This window comes from Atta cephalotes (assembly GCF_000143395.1).
Source record: "Atta cephalotes unplaced genomic scaffold scaffold00018, whole genome shotgun sequence".
NCBI lineage: Eukaryota > Metazoa > Arthropoda > Insecta > Hymenoptera > Formicidae > Atta > Atta cephalotes.
Window position 1 is genome coordinate 1020726 of NW_012130082.1, and position 20033 is coordinate 1040758.

At 35.6% G+C, this 20033-nt stretch overlaps 1 protein-coding gene across 1 annotated transcript in view; it reads right to left on the reverse strand.

The window, feature by feature from the left end:
* Positions 1-2710: 2710 nt before the first annotated feature.
* LOC105618700 (chondroitin sulfate proteoglycan 4) overlaps positions 2711-20033 on the reverse strand; it is a 50375-nt gene continuing 33052 nt past the window's right edge. The window contains exons 4-11 of the mRNA XM_012200228.1: positions 19037-19253; positions 12626-13220; positions 11430-11684; positions 10070-10267; positions 8964-9165; positions 6048-8765; positions 5099-5505; positions 2711-4669 (exon numbers count right to left, since the gene is read on the reverse strand). Coding sequence (XP_012055618.1) covers positions 2711-4669; positions 5099-5505; positions 6048-8765; positions 8964-9165; positions 10070-10267; positions 11430-11684; positions 12626-13220; positions 19037-19253 — 6551 coding nt within the window. The remainder of the gene's footprint in view (positions 4670-5098; positions 5506-6047; positions 8766-8963; positions 9166-10069; positions 10268-11429; positions 11685-12625; positions 13221-19036; positions 19254-20033) is intronic.

Below are 20033 nucleotides of genomic sequence, written 5' to 3' on the forward strand. Positions count from 1 at the left end.
TACGTACGTACGTTACTTACTTTACGGTTAGTAATAGTAAAAGTAAACTAACTACTTACTTACTACTATACTATGTATAACGTACGGTTACGTTCTTCTTCTCTCTCTCTCTCTCTCTCTCTCTCTCTCTCTCTCTCTCTCTCTTTCTCTCTTTGATTCTCTCGATAAAATGTCTTTAATTAGAATCTATTAATGCGTATGCTATGAATTCATGGAACAGTACGTTCTACATAGGAGTGTTGTACGCATTATAATATATTATATATATTATTATGATTGCTATAATCAACATTCACATTAGATTGTTTTATTAGATACGTTTCTAATTTTAAGAAAATTATCATTAATCCACTTTCGGCCAGACATTATTCAAGTTTCTGCAAAAGCGTATGAAATTTCATTCTCATCAATATTGTGATTTTATTAAGGCAATTTGAGTTGCTACCCGTAAAAATCCGCTTTTTTCTTCTAAGATCTTGAATAATTAATAGTGATAAAATAGAGAGGCATGATATATTTAAGAGTATCAGTGAATCTTTTGATAAAAGTTCAAAAAATGCCTTTTCAAATATTATTATTTTATTAACATATAAAAATCTTAATATCTTCCCTGTATTTTAAGAACAATTTTATTAATTTATTTAAATCAAAATTTAATTATTTAGTTTAATAAATTTATATTGTTTAACTAGATGATGTTACATGCTTCTGTATCATTGATATTAGCTTACGGTTCACTTAATGCTTTGAAGTATTTTTTAATTGGGCAATTAGAATAAAATTCTTTCTTCTGATTAATCAGTCAAATACTTCAAAGCATTTGTAGCATCAAGTGAATTGCACCTATTAACTCTTACTTAATAATTGTATTTATAGAAGTAACTGGAGAGAGGAAATTTAATTATAATTATTATTATTTATAATTATTATTAACTAAAGAAAATTTAGCATCATATTATTCAACTATCATATTATTCAATGTTAACCGAAAGTGGATTCATCGAGATTACCGTGAATTCAATAGTAACGTAACGTAAAATTTGTCTTAAAAATCAACGAACTCGTTAACATGCCTCTTAATAAATTTTTCTTAGATAATACTGAAATCGCGCACGCAACCCCGTTCATCGCTTATGAATTATGAACTCGTCGCGCATCAACGATTCGTAAAAAAGATTTACACTCATTTATGTAAAAAACAGCTTATAAACTTTGACTGTTACTGCTAATTCGTATTTAATATGTCAAATAATCGTCTTATTTGGCGTCGTCTAGTCTATCGCTCGCTAAAGCTTGCACAGAAACGAAACAGAGAATTGTGTATGCAATATTTTGTACGTTACGATTCTACGTAATTTGATTAAAAATAATCATCATAATAATTTGTGAAAAAATATAAAAAAACTTGATTTGTGGAAAACGACGTTTGAATTCATCACTTTTATTACTTATGATAACAATCTAAAAGAATTATTTTATCTTCTTATGACACGTTTATAAGAATCATAATTCAATGCGTATCACTACATAAAAATAAAATACATGTTATATTGTCATAAAAAGAGCGACTCGATCTTTCTGCATTTCGCCAGGCAAATATTAATTGTCGATTTATGTTTATTTGCGCAATATGAGCAACATCAAAACTGGAATAAGATGAAAAATGATTGTATGCGGGATTTATATTAAAGAAAAATAAGTTTGATAATACGACGGTATAAAAAGATATGTCGAAACTCGAATATAGCTGTTTATATAAATCCATTTCGTTTACGTTCTTTGGTGGCAAGTAACAAGTAACAGGAATATACATAGTCTCGATTACATTGTGTATATTTAATCATTATACAATACAGTGTCACAAAGTTCCTGTATTATCCCGATTACTCGATGTTTCCTGCTTGTTTACAGCTTAAGAGCGAAAGTTTCTTTTTTTAAATCTTAATACTTTGTTTTTTATGTGAAACTTACGATAATGGGGATCGATAAATGCCACTTTTATATAACGATCTTACTATCCTAGATTTACAAAAGGTGTAAAAATGGAAGGAGATAAAGGAACATAACATTTTTCTGAAAATTTGCACTCTAGAACGAGTCAGTATCCCGACGGACTTAGACCAGAATTGAATTTGTCGTAAAAGTCTTGCTTTAGTGAATTGGTCTGTCTTTTCAATCAAATGTATTTCAATCCGTCGGAAGGAGGGGACGTAGTGTAGACATATGAAAAATCGACGTGTGATTAATGGAAAGAATGTCAGAAGAGTCAGACATTTCTTAGGCACATTGAGCTCGTGATAGCGGCGATAGTCGTGACATTCAAAAAGATCTAGAGTTCCTGTTTATATCATTTTAGGCTAATAGTACACTGCGAACTATCCTGAATCGCGAATTATCAATCAATCCTTTTCGATCCATAAGTTTCTCCTATAATCTAAGAGACTCTTTGTTGTTTTCAATTAAAATTTAATGCATCGAGATCAGATGCCGACGAACTGAGTTTTCCACTAAAACATTGAATGTCATTTCTGTTTTTCGATACATGTTTGACGTGATAATCTTGGGCTTCAATGAACAATTGTAAACTTTGTCGCAGATTTCACTTTTCTTAGGCACATTAAGTCCATGATATCCACGATAGTGTTTTAATGAAACACATCAAGAGACGCTACGGCTTTCTTCGCGTAAACCGCAACGTGTTTCTCTCCTGCTAGACCCAATACTGATCCCTTCTCAGCAAAGGATTCTTCTTGGTCCTTTGAGTTGTAGCTGACTGACAAGGTAGATCAGAAGTGTCGAAACTACTCCATTCGTCGCTGTCCGCCACGCCATAGGGATATCTTGCGGATACGTCGACCTCCGAACCACTTTCCAGAGGGGTCAAGGGTATCACTTTACACTGAGGTAATGTCGAGGATAACATTGGCAAAGGCGTGCTGGCCGTCACGCTGTTGTGATCATTACCAAAAGGCTTTAGATGTGGAGTGGTAGGCATCAAGTGATCCGGAGGTCTGGGAAGTGGCATCACCCCAACAGCGGGCGTAGTTTCCGGTTTTTCCTCCTCGGCATGTTTGTATTTATTGTGACGACACCTAATTGTGATAATTACAACCACGCCGAGAAGGAACACGCCAAGCAACATGCCGAGGATTAGCAGATAATCATTGCTCATGTTCGGTGCAATCGCCATCTCGCCCTCGTGACCGACCGGATCCATTGGACCGCCCAAAGTGATATTGTCGTCGTCTATGTCGAGCTTAATGTTGAATTCGAAATCTCCCACTGCCGGCTGGAAAATAGACGCCGCGAGGATGAAATTGAAGCTGTCCGCGACACCGTCTATCGATGGTATTTTTCTACATACTAAATGTATCACCCCCGAGATAATTTCCTGGTGCGAAAAACGCGCGACTTCTCGCTCGCGCGCGCCTCTCTTCTCGCCGGATGACGAAGAACTTCTGATAATCCTTTTGATCTTTGCGTATTTTGGCTTTTTCACAATAGTATAAAGGGGATTGCTTGTCGTTAACTTTGCTAGAGGAGTCGCGTCCAGATATTGTAGAGTTATACGAGTCTTTTCGCCCGCCAACGCTGTCATTGAGTTCATGATCATGAGAGGTATGACCTTGATCTCTATACGTATGTGCTTCTGCTCAAAGCCACTTAATCGCGCCGATAATTCCAAGCTGTCGTTCGACACTGTCATGTCAGTCTGCATGAACATTACGCTTTTCGATTGCAGATCGGTCTGCTTGAACGTTGCCGCAGCGCCGTCCCGTACATACAATATTCCGTGTTTTGGATGCGTCGTAATTTCATAAACCACCAAGTCTTGACGTGCGTTTGTATCAAGCTTGACATTATTCTCCGAGATAAGTGCTACGTTTGAACCTTGCTGCAAGTTTACAGGACCGAGTACAGTCACATTTAATCGTATAGCTAAAACGTGAACATTAAAGACGGTATAAATTGGATTGTAAGCACCATCCCAAACTCTGAAGTAGAAAGAAGCAGTTTGTAACGTTCCATTATGTTCGTATACCACTCGATTAGAATCCACGTCGTATTGGGTAAATTTTTCCACAGGACGTACTTCTGAAGTGTTTTGATCAAATGGTAAAAGCAATAATCTACCAAAGGTCGGTCCTGAAATTACATCATATATAATTTCTTCTGGTGGAGTATCAGGATCCGTGGTTAAAAGGTTTTCCCGAGTGATGGTCTGATTTTGATTTTGCACGACCATAATATATGGGTTGTTGGTAATAAGTTTGAAAGGTTGATCGTTGATCGGCTCGATTACAACAGGAATACTGGTGTTGCAAAGTAACACGTGACCGGGTGTCAAATATAACGAGAATTGAATACGATCTTCCAGAGTGTCTGAGTGATCGTGATAATAAGCAATTTTTCCGCCCTCGATTTGCGGTTGCGTAAAAGTGGTCACATTTAAATCCGGCAGAAGCATCACGTGTCCGTGACTAGGTTGATGAATCAATCTTGATAATACCGCCGGATTCGGGATTCCAGCGTTAATTTGTAGAAATGACACAATGCCACTTATATTCATCACGACCTCTGCGGAGTTACCCTCCATGACTCTCACATTTTTCGCAGAAATATACCTATCTAAGCCTCCACTTGAAACTGATATATCTATTTGGAAAACCTACGATATACAAAGTATATTATTAGATATAAAATAACTTTTCGAAATTCTTAGTTTTGCCACTTTAGATATAGCATATCCAGCTTTTTTCCAATGTTTTTCCAATGTTTTTTCTATTACTTATAACTTTTTTATTAATAAAGACACATATACATTTACTTGATGACGTTAAATTTCTTAATTGGCATTTCAATTGAAAAGAAATTTTTTTACATGATCATTGTTATGAAAATTATAAACAATCGAATTATAGTTGGATGTTATATTTAAATGTATTGTTTCTGTAATGTGGCATCGAAGATTATTACAAAATATCAAACATGTTAAATTTCTTGACTTACTTAAAAATGCCGTCTTTTATTATAAATTATGAAATATGCGTAACAGAAAATAATATATTTACAATAAATATTAAATTATATTATATACCTGATTCGTTAAAGTTCCAGCGAAGTGTGTTTCGATGTCGAATATGAAAGAGTCATTGGCCGCAAGGTCCATGAACTGCTTAGTGTGCTCGTAAATTACTTTGCTATTGTTTATATCTCTCTGAGTAAATCGCTCGACCTCAAGCCAGACCCCTTCACTTGTCTCCATTATAACTTTGCCTAAATGAGGTCCATTTCGCACAGTGTATCTAATCTCCCTCGCTTCGTCAGAACATGTCGTTAATAAGAGCTTGTCTGATATTAATTTCCTAGTAAGGGGAAAGACATTAAGGGGCATATTGTGTTCAATGTTCAGACGAATTGGCTTTGTGGTGACCAAAATCGTGTAAGATTTCGTCGTGTGTACACCATCATTTAAAACGAAATTGAATTCACCATCAGATCCATCTGAAAAAAAAAACGTACACATTTTTATCATTTTATATTAAATATTGTATTAATATAATATTTATATTAAATATTATATTAAATATTGTATTAATTAAAAAGATATAATATTGCAGTTTAATTTTCTGAAAAGTAGTAAAATAATATTACAAATAATATTACAAATAGTAATATTACAAATTCATAAAATTATACATTATACATTTCTTTTATGTATGATTTATTATGTAATCATTAATGTTTAACATTATATTTCTCAGCAAATATTAACTAATAAATAACACAATTGTTAGTTGAAATTTCCCATTCAACTTACGTACAATAGATATGTATTATTATATTACAGTTATTTGTTGAATGGAAAATTATAACTAACAATTACGTTATTGTTAGTTGGTATTAACAAAGTTGTATTATATTATTATTAGTATTATTATTATTATTATTATTATTATTATTATTATATATAAAACTAGGGAAAATTCTAAAAGATAGCTCGTCTATTTAAATGAACAATATTTCTAAATATTGTAAATACTTACTCGTATGTGTGAATACGACTTGTGATTCATTGATTTGGCTCTGCGTAAAATTATAAATGTCCACATCAGGTGAAGTGATTAATGAGATGTATCCATTTCTTACTCCAGTAACATTGAATATTATATCGTATGGGGAAGTATCATTGTCTATAGCTGCTAAATTTGTCGATGTTAAAATAAGGGAACCACCTTGCCAAACATTTAGCTTAGTTCTATTCACTAACACAGGAATCTCATCATTAACAGGTTGAACAATAATCGATACATCAAAGGGCTCACTCATTTTATCACTAGCAGTAACTACCATCCTGAAGGAATCGCTCAAAAATTCATCTCCGTTGTGCTTGTACAGTATAACTCCAGCGTTCAGATGCTTTTGCGAGAATTTCTTTACCTGAATGTTCTTCGTGGAATCAAGAATCGTACCGTGCCTTGGCTTCTCTACTATTCTATAATCCGATACCTTGCCAGCGTAATACGGCGTCACAACCAAGAAGTTCATCTCACTTAGTATCACGTCTTTCCCTTCCACTACAGTAAAGCTCTTTGTCTCGACGTAGAGTTTCTCTGGCACTATCACGAAGTTCACACTTAGTCCGCGTAACCATGTAATACCATTAGTAACGTCTACAACAAAACGATCATTCGTCTGATTCATAATCGATTGAACGTAAAAGACACGATTATCGTTTATCAGATTCTGCTCGAAATGTTTCACAGCGTTACCGCTGTACTCTTCTCTCATTTCCTCGTTATGCTCATCGTGGATTTGTAACTCTAGATAGCCATTCTGCGGCCACTCTCGCATGAAATAAACAATTTCGGTTGGCGATATTTTGGGATGCATTATTTCGAGGCTTTTCTGATTCAACAGAATACTAGTGGCTTCCTCGACAAATATTGTCTTGTTATTTTGAATAATCAATGATTCCCAATAGCTCTCTGGATAGACTTTAATCGTGAACACACCCTCGGTATCTGCGCCCTTAACGAATACTTTAAATCTGAAAGTGTCTTTTATTAAGGATCCACCCAAGTGCTTATATAATACACTACCGTGCTTCAGATCATCCTCTGTAAAACCGTTTGACTCTCTGCCATGCTTCATCAATATACCATATTTCGGTTTCTCCCACACATTGTACTTTATATCCTTTTCTGTAACATACACATTCGTTTCTATCTCTAATTCTTTCGATTGGAGCACCACGGACTTGTTAAATTGAACGACCGAATCGTTGTTCTCGCGTAACCTGATGTATGGCGGGCTGGCTTGAATTTCAAGAACACCAGTCCTGTAAAAATGACCATCAGTGATACCGAATTCAATTTTTTCGTGTTCATCCCCTTGATGTCGAAAGAGTATCATACCGTCATTGATATCTTGTTGCGAAAATTCACGTATTTGTACCGAGGGATTAGTTATTCTGTACAATCCACTTTTTCGAGCATCCCTCCTGGTGTAAATAAGTTCGCTCGCTCTAGTACCAATGTCCTTATCCATGTATGCGAGATCCTTATTGGTTATTAATTTTTCGCCTTTCGACACAACGTGAAAAATTCTATCAATTGTGCGCTCTGGCGGATTATCATTTTTCATGATAATCTCGACTCGAAATTTCCCGACATACATAAAATCCGTGGAGTCCATGGACATTGCTACAAACTCGAAAGAATCTTCTTTAGTCTCGGAATCATCGTGCACATAATATACTATTTGCATCAATACATCTTCTAATGTAAAAAATGAGACATTTTTTTTATTTTGCGATATCAAACTATTCGCAATGGAGAGCCAACCATGATTTGGTTTTACCGTAAGATTGTATATCAAAGAGGATACATCGTATTCTTTCGGATTCATATGTGTGATTCTCAGAGGTACTTTCGAGCCTTCGTCAACTTTCAAATTCTCCGCGCCCTCCAGCGATTTGCTGTTCTTGCCAAGATAATATCGAACTTTCAAATTGGCATGTATGTCGACGCATTGAGGTGCGTTAACTTTAAACGTTATTTCGTCGAGGATATTGGAATAGGATCGTTTGAATAGACGGTAGCTCAGTCTATTGACCTCGATATCTTCCTGAGTGAAGGTATCAGTTGCCACCAGTTTACGGTCGAACAGAAATAAATTGCCATATTTTGGTCCCGTTATAAGAGTAAAAACAATCTTACTTGGTAATGTAACTAGTGGATTCGTCTGGTACTTCAAATGGTTGCTTGTGATAGTGAAGTTTGATGTATTAGTGAGATTAATAGGTACCCTTTTGGTTTCCTTTAGCTCTAGATCGATGAAAGTAATACGAAAGTCATAAGTCTGCTGAGTTTTCACTTCGCGCACACTTGCTTGGAATTTAAACTCATCCTGATTAGGGCTGCCGACGTTATGAAGGTAACGAACGGTGTGCAATTTCACGTCCCGACTAGTGAAATGGTCTACGTTTGCCCAACTGCTAGAGACGTCCTTCAATTTCTGCAAAACACCAAATTGTGGCGGCGAGACGACGTCGTAACGAATGTCGATGGTGTCGTCGTCCGAATTTGTGGCGAATGAGAGATTCGCTGGTGTCAAGTACGAGAACGAACGATGTACCACAATGAGACCAGTATTGTGCGTCAGCTTGATTTGCAACGGGTAAGCCGATACGCGTAAATATGCTGGCTGACTACTCTCGATGCCATCGCTCACTTGTAAACCCAACATTGCATTTGGTTTAGCTGAAAAATTAAATGTTTCGTTCATATAAAAGCTTTCAATGAAAATATAATCCTTCATATATTTTTCATTCCCGGGCATTTCTATTATAGTTTTGCAGATTTGAAATAAAAGGTATTGCAACAACAACATAAAAAGATTAACAAATATGCTAATTTAAAATACAACATTTTTTGTGATTAATAGTAATGAATTGTTACCGTTTCCACGATGCACATACGCAATGAGTCCTTGCATTAATTCGGCTTGCGTGAATGTGTCGATAGATCGAAATGGATAAGTAACTCTTTCGATGTGCCCCGCGTCAGTATCTGCTCGTAAAACCGTATAAATCAGCATTTCCGACGGAGTGTCAGCATCTATGGCCCATATTAACTCCTTGGTCAGTGTTTTTCTTGTACCCTGTGAATATCAGCGTTTTTCGCACATTTTATATTTGCCCGAAATCATCCGATGAATGTTGCACAGACATATTGAATGAAAGGATTCAACGAATTGGCGAAAAATTGCGCTGTTATTTTCGCGCTGACGTAAAACGCATCAAGCGAGATATAGCGAATACACACTTTGATATTTTATATCAATACATTCATTTAGCAATCAATTTTTTTATTGAAAAATAATTTGAAATAGTGAATCAATGTAAAAGATCTTGTTTTGATTTTAATATTACTACGCACTAGTTTTAACATGACCATTATTTTTGTTTGTACATTTTTGTAAGAGTTTAAAAAAGTAATTAACGATCAGATAATTATTATAACTACTTACTATTTACTATTTGTATTCGCTATATATCATTTCGTACGTTAAAATGTGACTGTAACGTACTTAGCGTATTGGAATTGCCCCGGTATGGATTAGGTTAAATGAACATATATATCATAATTATAATTTCCGTCTTAATATTCGACGCTTATTATTCTTCCGAGAATTTGCATCCAGATTGAAAGAAATATCCGTTATGCGCGTACATGATATACACGCGCGCATACCCTCGAGCTTACACGCACAGTTAATTAAGAACGATGACCAGCGCGCGAGCGAGTTAAATCGATTTCGTTGCGGCTAAATTGCCATGTTCTCCGAAGATGCACGAGCCACAAATAAGCTACTATTTCATATGATCTCCCCATTAATTGATTTAGTTGAGTGGCATGAACTGCTGGTTGTTTCGGTTAAGCCGAACGTAACGTGTTTCGAATCGTGCATTGTCGTCGGTGATGAAAAATGTATCATGATAAATATATTGCTGGGAGACTAGATAAAAAAAAAGAAGAGCTTACAGTTTATTTTCGTGTCTTACTTGGGCCAGACGCAGCACTTTGGCAGTTGGTATCTCAAGTAACGGGGGGTCATTGACAGGAGTGACATTAACATGAAGAGGGAACCTGAGGCGTCCTTGGAGGTATCCTGGAAGCGTATAGCCTGTCTCAGCCACCAACGTCAATTCCAGAATCATGCTATCCTCTGTGGTTTCGCTACCATCATGCATGTACTGTATCTGTTGGGGAAGTCAATTATCATAAGGATAATGCCATACATCATATCCAACACATAGCAATGTTCATATAGCAAATTCCGATAATTAATATGGTTTAAAAAATTACTTTTATTGTTAAAACGATTACTAATAAATCGCAAAATTGAAAACAAACAGTAATTGATCGCGTTTTTATACTCGCGCAAAGTCTGGTAAAGTAAATTTGTATTCGAAAGAAATCACTCGAGTATCAATAATCTGTTATGTATCGCAATATCAGTTAGAAGTAATCATACAACGAGGAATGTGTGAACCTTAACCTTGTGCTCGCTGTTTCACGAGAATCTCAATCGGCAAACATACACTACATCGTGCAGAATCAGAATTAATCATGGAAGAGCACGTCAGAGCACCCGACTCCGTGTTATCCTTTCTAGCGTTTGATCTAACACTCGAGATCGACCGCGGTTGAAAATTAATTAGAGCGACAGGAGTACAGGAGTTAAATCGTCGATTAACATATCAAGTGGGCGTCGTCCCCGGATGATCCGAGTCGAGACAAGGGGAAGACACGAGCTTTTTCCTTGTTCTTTTTTTAATGATTGGAAAACAATTGGCAATAAACAACAGACGCTGGGGCGGCGGATAAAAAGCAACCGTTACGCGATCTTTAACGAAAAACTATTAATGAGTGGTAGCGGGGGCGGTTTATAAATAGAGCACTGTCGCTAGATAAATTGAGTGTGGGTAACATGAGGAGCAGGGGCGAATGAGCGAGTGAGAGCAAGTCGGCCGACCCTCCATGTTCCCGCCTCTAACGATTCTAAAGTTAGTCCTTATGGCGCGTACTATGTATAGCAGCGCGTGGTCCTATGACGAACTGGAAGAACACATGATTTTCATGTTTCTCCGGCCTTCTATGGCCCATGCCCGGCCAGCCAGCTCTGACCGCGTTTATCACCTGATATTAATTAATGTCAGGTGCATGTCGATCGATTTCGTCTCTTATACATGCTTCCACAAACTTCTCGGTGATTTCGACTTTTATCGTAACCAGACAGATGAATTAATATTGTAGCAATCCTTGTGATTGCAGGCTTACAATCGAGCAACGAGTTTGAAACAGAATTAAATGTTAATTAAAGGATTTAGTAAATTGATGACTAGCTGATTAGGCGATTACCTTATCCTGATTGATGTCTTGCAACGTGAAGGAATGATCATTTCGGGATGTTAGGAGATCTAATGCCAACGTTCCGTAAGTTGGCGGTGTCACTAAGGTAAATGAGACATCAGTTTCTTCCAAGCCGTATTTGGCGATGTCCAATACCATCGCGATGTTTTCGTTCGTTACCAACACATTTTCCCCTTCAGAAACTAATATAGGACTCAAAGAGAGAATTTCCAAATTTACAGGGAGAGTAGTATTCGAGTACATCTGTAAACACATCATATCGATTCTTCATTCTTTGAACGCAGATATTAATTTTATCTCAATATTATCAACATCTATATGTTTTCTTATGTGTATTATAAATGTTATTAATGTTGAATTGCATATACATATATTTATAATATTTTTATTAAACTACTTATTATTTTAATAATAATGATTGTATATAGATAGATACAAATATGCATGTATATATAAATAATATGCTATATACATAATTTCTTAAATCTTTATTCTTAGATATCAGTGCAATAGAGATGCAAATAAAATTAAATAAATTACAAACATATTCTAAAAAAATGAGCTATTAGAGCCGCGCTAGTTGATAAATGCGATTTGTATATGTTGACTGGGATTGATGAAGCAATTAACAAATTTTTTATAAATATACAATAATATACAATAATATACAATAAATCCATGCTATAGTAGTGAAGCCAATGTATTTTTGAGTTTATTGAATCCATTAAGAAATCTGTAAGTCTTTACACGTACAAAGAAGAACAATATTCACTCGACTATTATAAGAGATTGTATTAGCCTATGTTTGTATAATTTTTTATTAAATATATCTACTGAAGATGTTAAGGATCGAAACGTTTGATAAAAAAATTTATTGATGCTTCATCAATCCCATCAATTACACAAATCACATTTATCAACTAGCGCGGCTCTAATAGTTCTTTTTTTTTTAATATATGTTTGAAGAGCTTATTTATATTGTTTTTGCAAAATTAAATTAAATTGTAAAATATTTCATATTAATTACTCGCAATGATTTAAAGACTAATTTATATAAATAATGTCTTGACTAAGTTAGCTATGCATCTTCGTAAATCCATACGCTAGTTGCTGGTGACACAATTAGCTCACAACCCTCGTCAAGTGGGTGGAGCATCATTGAAACTCAATTAAAATTGATCTACCTTATAGTCCTCAGCGTAATTCGGCTTGATGCATAGCGACTGGTCGCAGTTGCACCTGAATGAGTTGACACCCAGTTGCATGCAGGATGCACCGGATACGCAGGGATCTGCCTCGATACACGGATATCCCCAGACGCAACTCACAACAATACCCTGGCTGACCTTGACGTCTGGCAAACCGAGGTCCTTGTTGTCGAGGACCATGTTCCGTATGCAGCCTTTGTAACTAACGTCGCCAGATCGAAGACCCTTGCCTAAGGCTCGAGCGCGTTTATTTAATTCCGTGCCGCCGATGTACAATGTATCTGCCAGGTCGAGGAACCGATTGCCGCCGGATGGCAGAGCCATTGTTTTCTCATGATGATCAACAGCAATACCAAGGCCGCTCGGATTGAAATCCACAATTACGCTATGCCATTTACCGTCAGCTACCAAGGTACCATGTGTCAACTCGGTCGGGCCATTCCCTTTGTTCATCAATAGCCGAATCTTACCCTCGAACAGCTCGATGCCGAGGTAATCGGCGTAAGATGATTGTCCCGTGTTATAGAGTAACAAGCCACTATCGGCGCCGGTCTTCATCTCGAATTCCCATCTGCAAAGTCGTAAGATGGAATTGGCAGGAAACTTTGTTACTGTCCCTTAAGGATGGACTCGTCTTATATTACGGTCGTTACATGATAATTTCATGACACCATCGAGAACACTCTTCTAGATTATATTACTGATAAACCTTTGATAATAAAATAACGGAAAACTTTGATATTACATGCATTTCATCAATCGGATTTCGTTGATTTTTCCATATAATTCATAAACATTACAATAGTAATATTATTGGTAACAAAATATCATACAAGATGTTCCGAATTTAAATGTTAAAACTTTGGGAAATGTATAAGAGATAAACTAAGAAATGATAAACTAAGAAAAAAAGTTCTTTAGAGATATACTCGTTTTTGCTTTGTTTTGAAAAAAATCGTAAAATGACAAAAATAATTGCTTCGTTCTTGCATTGAAATATTATCATCGAAAAAACAATAATATTCCGTTTTCTGGTGGAAATTTTGTTTACATTTCTACCTTTCTCCTATAAATTCGTTAGTTATTCATCAGAAGCCATCGAATGAATTACTTCTGTTATAATATGCATTCTGATATTGAATATGCTGATATGGTTTCTGCAACGATAATGTCATAGAGGCGGTGCGAGAGTATGGACACTAATTTCTAGACAGAAGAGTGTCGGATCGGTGAGTCATTACGTTGATTAGTATTTGGCTGCAACATGAGCTGTCCGTACTAGATGCAATTGCATTGCAAAAGCAAGTGACAAAAGTGTAAATGAATAAGTAATTAATAAGTAATTAATAAGTAATTAATAGTATAAAAATAAAAACTACATTATCTTTTTTACAATTTTCTTTTTCTCCAAAACGAAATAAAAACGGGCATATCTTTAAAGGAGATTTTTTTTTTCTTAATTTATCGATTCCCTGCATGTTCCTGAAGTTTTGACATTTAAATTCGGGACACCCTGTATATGTATATCATGAACGAGAAACTTTATAAATGCATCGATTGATCAAACGTGACATCGTCGAATAATTTGTCATTTTTGTTGAAAGGCTATAATTCTTTTTGAAAAAATGAATTAAACTGTAATCAATAAGATATACAAAATTCTACAAGATTGAGATATAAAATACAGATACATATATAAAATACAGATATAAAATAGAGATGAAAATCTCGACAATTTAAAAATGTGATAATTTATAAATTATCACAATTTATAAATCTTCAAGAATATTATTTCTACAAGATAATTGTATGTTTTGCTCTCCGTTTAATCATCGTTCTTAAAACGGTATGTTCAGACCTTACTACAGAACGCGATTAAACAAGCGAAACATTATTCGTCGTGCAACACGAGTTAAACGAGCGAGGCAATGCAAACGATGGTAGCAAGAGGGGAAAGAAGATTGTTCGCCGTGAATTTATAATTGTAATCAAATCAAATTTCGCTCAGTCGACTTCTACCCGGAGAAACTTTGGGACGAGTGATTTTCGCATCTTGTGCGAGAAGACGCCACGACTGCTACGAACATGAAAGCCGATTATTTACTTCAGCGGGTGGATTCATTACTTTGCTTTTGAAGTAACATCACAGTGAAGTGCTACAATGGTGGTTACGAAAGCAGAGTAGACTTTCATTGTCATAACAGACAGATGCAATAGTATACAGTTAGGCGATAGTGATGTATATACTGGGAATTGGAATTACTATTGCGCGTACAAATACTAATATTATATTTAAAAAGTTATATCATAAAGTATATTGTATATTTTTAATTTATATGTTTTATTGTTATTAAAATTACAATATAACGTTGTTATTGATGTCACGATTATTATGATAGTCTCTTCTTTCTATGCTTTCATTATCTCTTATTGACGGTAGTTGAAAAAGTTTTATATTAGAATATGCATGTCATTAATTAAGCCCCAAGCAAGTTTAATTACATGAACCGTGGTGGTTACGAAAGTGGAATAGACTTTCATCGTTATAACAGAGAGATGCAATAATATACAATAATGCGATAGCAATGTATATACCAAGAATTGGAATTTAAAAAGTTACATCATATTATTATACCACACACTCTTAACATATTTATTTTATTGCTATTAAAATGACAATACAAATTATTAAAAATTATCGATATCATGATTGTTATGATGTTTTCTATTTTCTGTGCTTTCATTATCTTTTATTGATGACAGTTGAAGAAAAAGTTTTATGTAAGAATACGCATATCATTAATTAAGCCAAGTTTGATTACACAAACCATGATTATGTTATCGAAAATTAGCTTAACTAGAGTTAAAATTAATTTAACTCTATTAAATCCAGGAGTTAATGAAAATACCTGATATGTTAGTCAATGTCTTAAAGCTACACAAGGTTGTAAGCAAACAGGTACCTGCACGAATTGTAAACGCAATTAATCGTTTACCGTGCTGGAGGTACACTAAGGATTCTAATACGGTCCGCTTGTGTGTCTCTACATTCATCATCAGTCGATGTTTTGCTTCTGAAAGCGCAGTATAACGTGTTCGGTCTTTGTATGCTAACTGATACTCGTGAAAATTAAATTCCGTTCGAAACATTCCAGTGATTTAAATAACGAAAAAATATCCTATCGTTATTCCTCTTTATTTAAACTGATTAAATATACGAAAGAAAATCAAAGTATCTACATTAAACACGACAGTTCCACGTTTTATACGCAACAAAAGACAACCAATGGAACTAAATAATGATTTAATGGTGAAAAGTACACTTGATTTAAGTGGAGACAACTCGAACGTCTGTATGAATCATGCATACAAGTGACACTTGAATCTTTCAGATCAATTGAACTCAGAAAGCGCACGTCGAAATCTTCACGGTTCATCGACTTTACGATAGAACGTCACGGAAGGAAAACAGTTACGACTGTCCAAGTGTCCAGTCATCCATTCAGTTCCTCTTGACTATCTACTTATCCGTTTGTCGACGAGATCTACTGGGATGCACTATGTACTTGTTCGATGCGAGAGTTGGTTACTCTCAAACATTTATGTGAAAAAAACCGACTGACCTTTTGTCTCGCTTTTAGCCGCATTAACGCAACAGGTACCAACATTTATTTTCTTAGATAAGTTGAATTAAGGTACTACTCGGAACTAGTGCTTTTAATTCGGGACAACAAAAGAGCCTGAGTACCTACGACCGTAGCTTCTGTGAACGTACAAGATACGAGAAACCATGCGTGCAACCCCAGGATTTAACTATCTGCATGTGAAGGCCGGTATTAACCGCGCTTACTCGGCGTACACCGCATTCGTGTGAAAATGAAGTGTTTTTCTGCCTCTTAGTATACTCTCGAATAATTTTCGCTGGGCACAGCAAAGACACATCTGGCTCACTGAAGTTTTTACTCTCAAACGTGCTTAGCGTTTTCGTATTATAGCCGCGTATGTACGAAGGTAGTTTGAAAAGTTCTCGGTCTGACAGAGATGATGCTAGAAGTATGAAACTGCTATAATTTTTGACAAGTTTGATCCTGCAGAGAGTTACTGTCAAAATTTCAGACGGCGTTTATTAGTTCCTTTGCTTTGGTCATCTAAAGCAACCACAACTTTTGGTTTTTTTTTAAATAATAGATGAAATCGAATGTCGTGCAATAAAATACTTTGTTTTAAAAAGTTTAATTATATAAAGGTCAATAAAAATGAAAAACAAACTTAAATTCAACTTTGGGAGAGGCTTCACATTTTTTTTTTCAATTGATTGACAAATTGTTAACAAATGAGCTGTTAAATTTCGTACGTCCATAAATAGTGATGAACGTTCAGGTTGTCCTCTACCACTAATGACATTGAAAAAACCTGTAATGCCGTGTGAATGATCGACGAGTAAAAGTGCGCGAGTTTGCAAATATCTCAAATGATCGCGTTCATATATTATTATACATGAGCATTTACATATAAAAATGCTTTCATTGTGATGCCGCATTTGTTAGCAGTCCATCAAAACGTAGTAGTAAAATTGCATGAATTGAACTATGAATTGGTTCCGCACGTATCGTATTCATCAGATTTAGCTCCTGATTTTTTTTTCTTTCCAAACATAAAGAAATCTCGTAAGGAAAAGATTTGGCTCAAATATTAAAGTAATCGATGAAACTAGTGCTTATTTTGAAGGCTTAGAGAAATCGTATTACACAGACGGAATATTAAAAAAGTTATCGTTGAAATATGTGTATTGAGCTGAAAGGAGACTGTTGCAAAATAAAAAAAAATGTCAAATATCATTTTTTTTTTGTAAGGTCGAGAACTATCCTCGTATATATAAGCGTTTGCATTTTTGTTACGAAAGATTAATAACTAAAAAGATAATGTAAAAATATAGATTGTAAAATGTAATATCCTGCTGTAGCCACTGGAACCACTTCGAAATGCATCCTACGTACATTTTTTAATGTAAACATCGCTGGTCCCCATTGAGCTTTTAATTTATAAAAACAAAAGCTTTCGAGGTCGTGGTTCTATTCTGAGATACTTGAAGATATACTAGAATTCACGAAATTACAATGTACACAATCTGCTCTTGGGAGACTTGCAATATGCTTACACATGTTCACTTCCCTCAAACAAAAACGATGCATTTATATAGTACATATCTCGAAAATATTTTAATCCGTTTTAAAAAATATTATATATGCTTATATATATTTTAGACACATTGCATTTATCAACCTTTCTATTTTACTAACAAATACATCTTCTTTAACTCAATGTCACAAAAAACGAGCTTTAAAAAACTCGTTACATTTTTGATTAAGTTATACGCTTTTTTATCTGAATTTATTAATAACATTATATCTCCTACATTGACAGGATATTGAAGTTATCGTCGTACAGAATTTATTATTCAATAAAATTGCATTCTATCTGCGTGTACACTAGGATATTTATTCATTAATGTAAATTATCCCGCGACATTATAAATAGTATTAATTCCACAAATGATTGCTAGCACACTAAGTAGCTTTATAAGCTTTCGATCCAATCGACCGTTTCACTTCATTGAAGTCCTAGTGCCGCACTGAAAAGAGGGATCAAAGTGTTCCCATTGACGAAGCATTGCTGTCTGTCTCGTTGCAAGAGTTAACAGTGACGTAATTCTCGTGACTGAAACAGTTGTTTTCGAGTTCTTCGAGATGTAACAATGTTCTCATGAGTTTAATCGTTAAAAGCTGCACGAGGGATGAAAGTGGTAGGAGTCGCGTAACATGAAAGTCTTCCCTGACCGATGACTTGAATGCGGCCTGGATGTAGATGTGCAGCTATGTGCACGAGTATGCGAGTTATGCAACCCTGTCGACCTCAGAGAAACGGATTTCCCGCGGTATTACCATAAGATATTGGATTCATGAACCACGTAAATATATTTATTTTACATGATGGCACGATAGACTCGCTGTTAAAACTGAAATGTTGTCTTATATGTCTCGCAAAAAAATAGAAAACTTGATCGAGTTTGTGCATGAATTTTACAATGTCTTTGAAATTTCTTTAAAAATTATTGATTGTCCAGTAAATGCAAAGCCGTGTATAAATAATGACAAAGATAATTAAGTGGATTAAGATAATTAAGTAAATAATGCTGGGTTCGGTATAATAGCTTAGCGAGATAAAGCATGTTGTATCCTTTCTTGCATCGATATAACCATTATCGATAATGTAGTTAATACGGTTGCGTCGCGACAGTTTAATTACGTTTTCTACGGTCCCGTAGGTGCAACGATGATAAATGGAGGTGTATACATTACAACGGAAAATGGTACTTTTGGTATATACCTCGAACCGGAGCGCGGAATGGGGCGCGGAATGGCGACGAAGGCGCCGTCCTCGACAAAGCTGACTTCCGTGGTTCTCGTGGCGTCGAATTCCGGCGAACAGCCCCACGTTACGGCTGTTGCCTCCGACTGGCCCTTCCTCGACCTAGCGTACTCTATAACTTTGGCGCCGTTGTAAATTATGTCAGCTATGCATCCTCTCAGATAATCTGTATGACCTGCGAATTAGATACATGAAGAATTAGCCTAGCAAATTAATCTCGATACGTACGTAATGTCGACAGAAAAAACTTTGCGTAAAAATCATTACGTAATAGCAATATAAACTTTCGATGGATTTCCATTCAGACAAATCTGTAAAGTACACGTGCAGCGTGTTTTACAGTCGAGTTTTGCAGTTGGTGTCCATTAAACATTACGTTAATGAGGTCGTTATTGATTCATTTGAAACTCTACATAGAAATACAATTCCACGAATGATCGCGATTCTAGACGAATGAGGGCTTTTAACAGCAGCAAGCGTTATTATTTTTTTATTTCTCTGATTGGTACATCGTTAGTGAATCGAAGAAAACCTAATTAAAAGAGGAATCATTGCGAATATGCTATTAATCGCATTGCCACAGTCGAGAACACAGTCGATACATTACAAACGTTTCTTTAACATTCTTCTTGTTAAAAAAACTAATTCTTTCGTGAAAATGAACGATTGAATATCCGCTTTATTTGCTTGATTTAACTTAATTGTAACTGTTCTTCCTTATAAAATTTTCCTTATGAAATCCGATTTCACCGAGAATTTGAAACTTCCTGCTATGTAAGGTTGTCACGCGAAGATATGAATAATATATAACACGCACACACACGCACGCACGCACGCACGCACACACACACACACACGCACGCACACACACACACACACACACACACACACACACACACACACACACACACACACACACACACACACACACACACACACACACACACACACACAC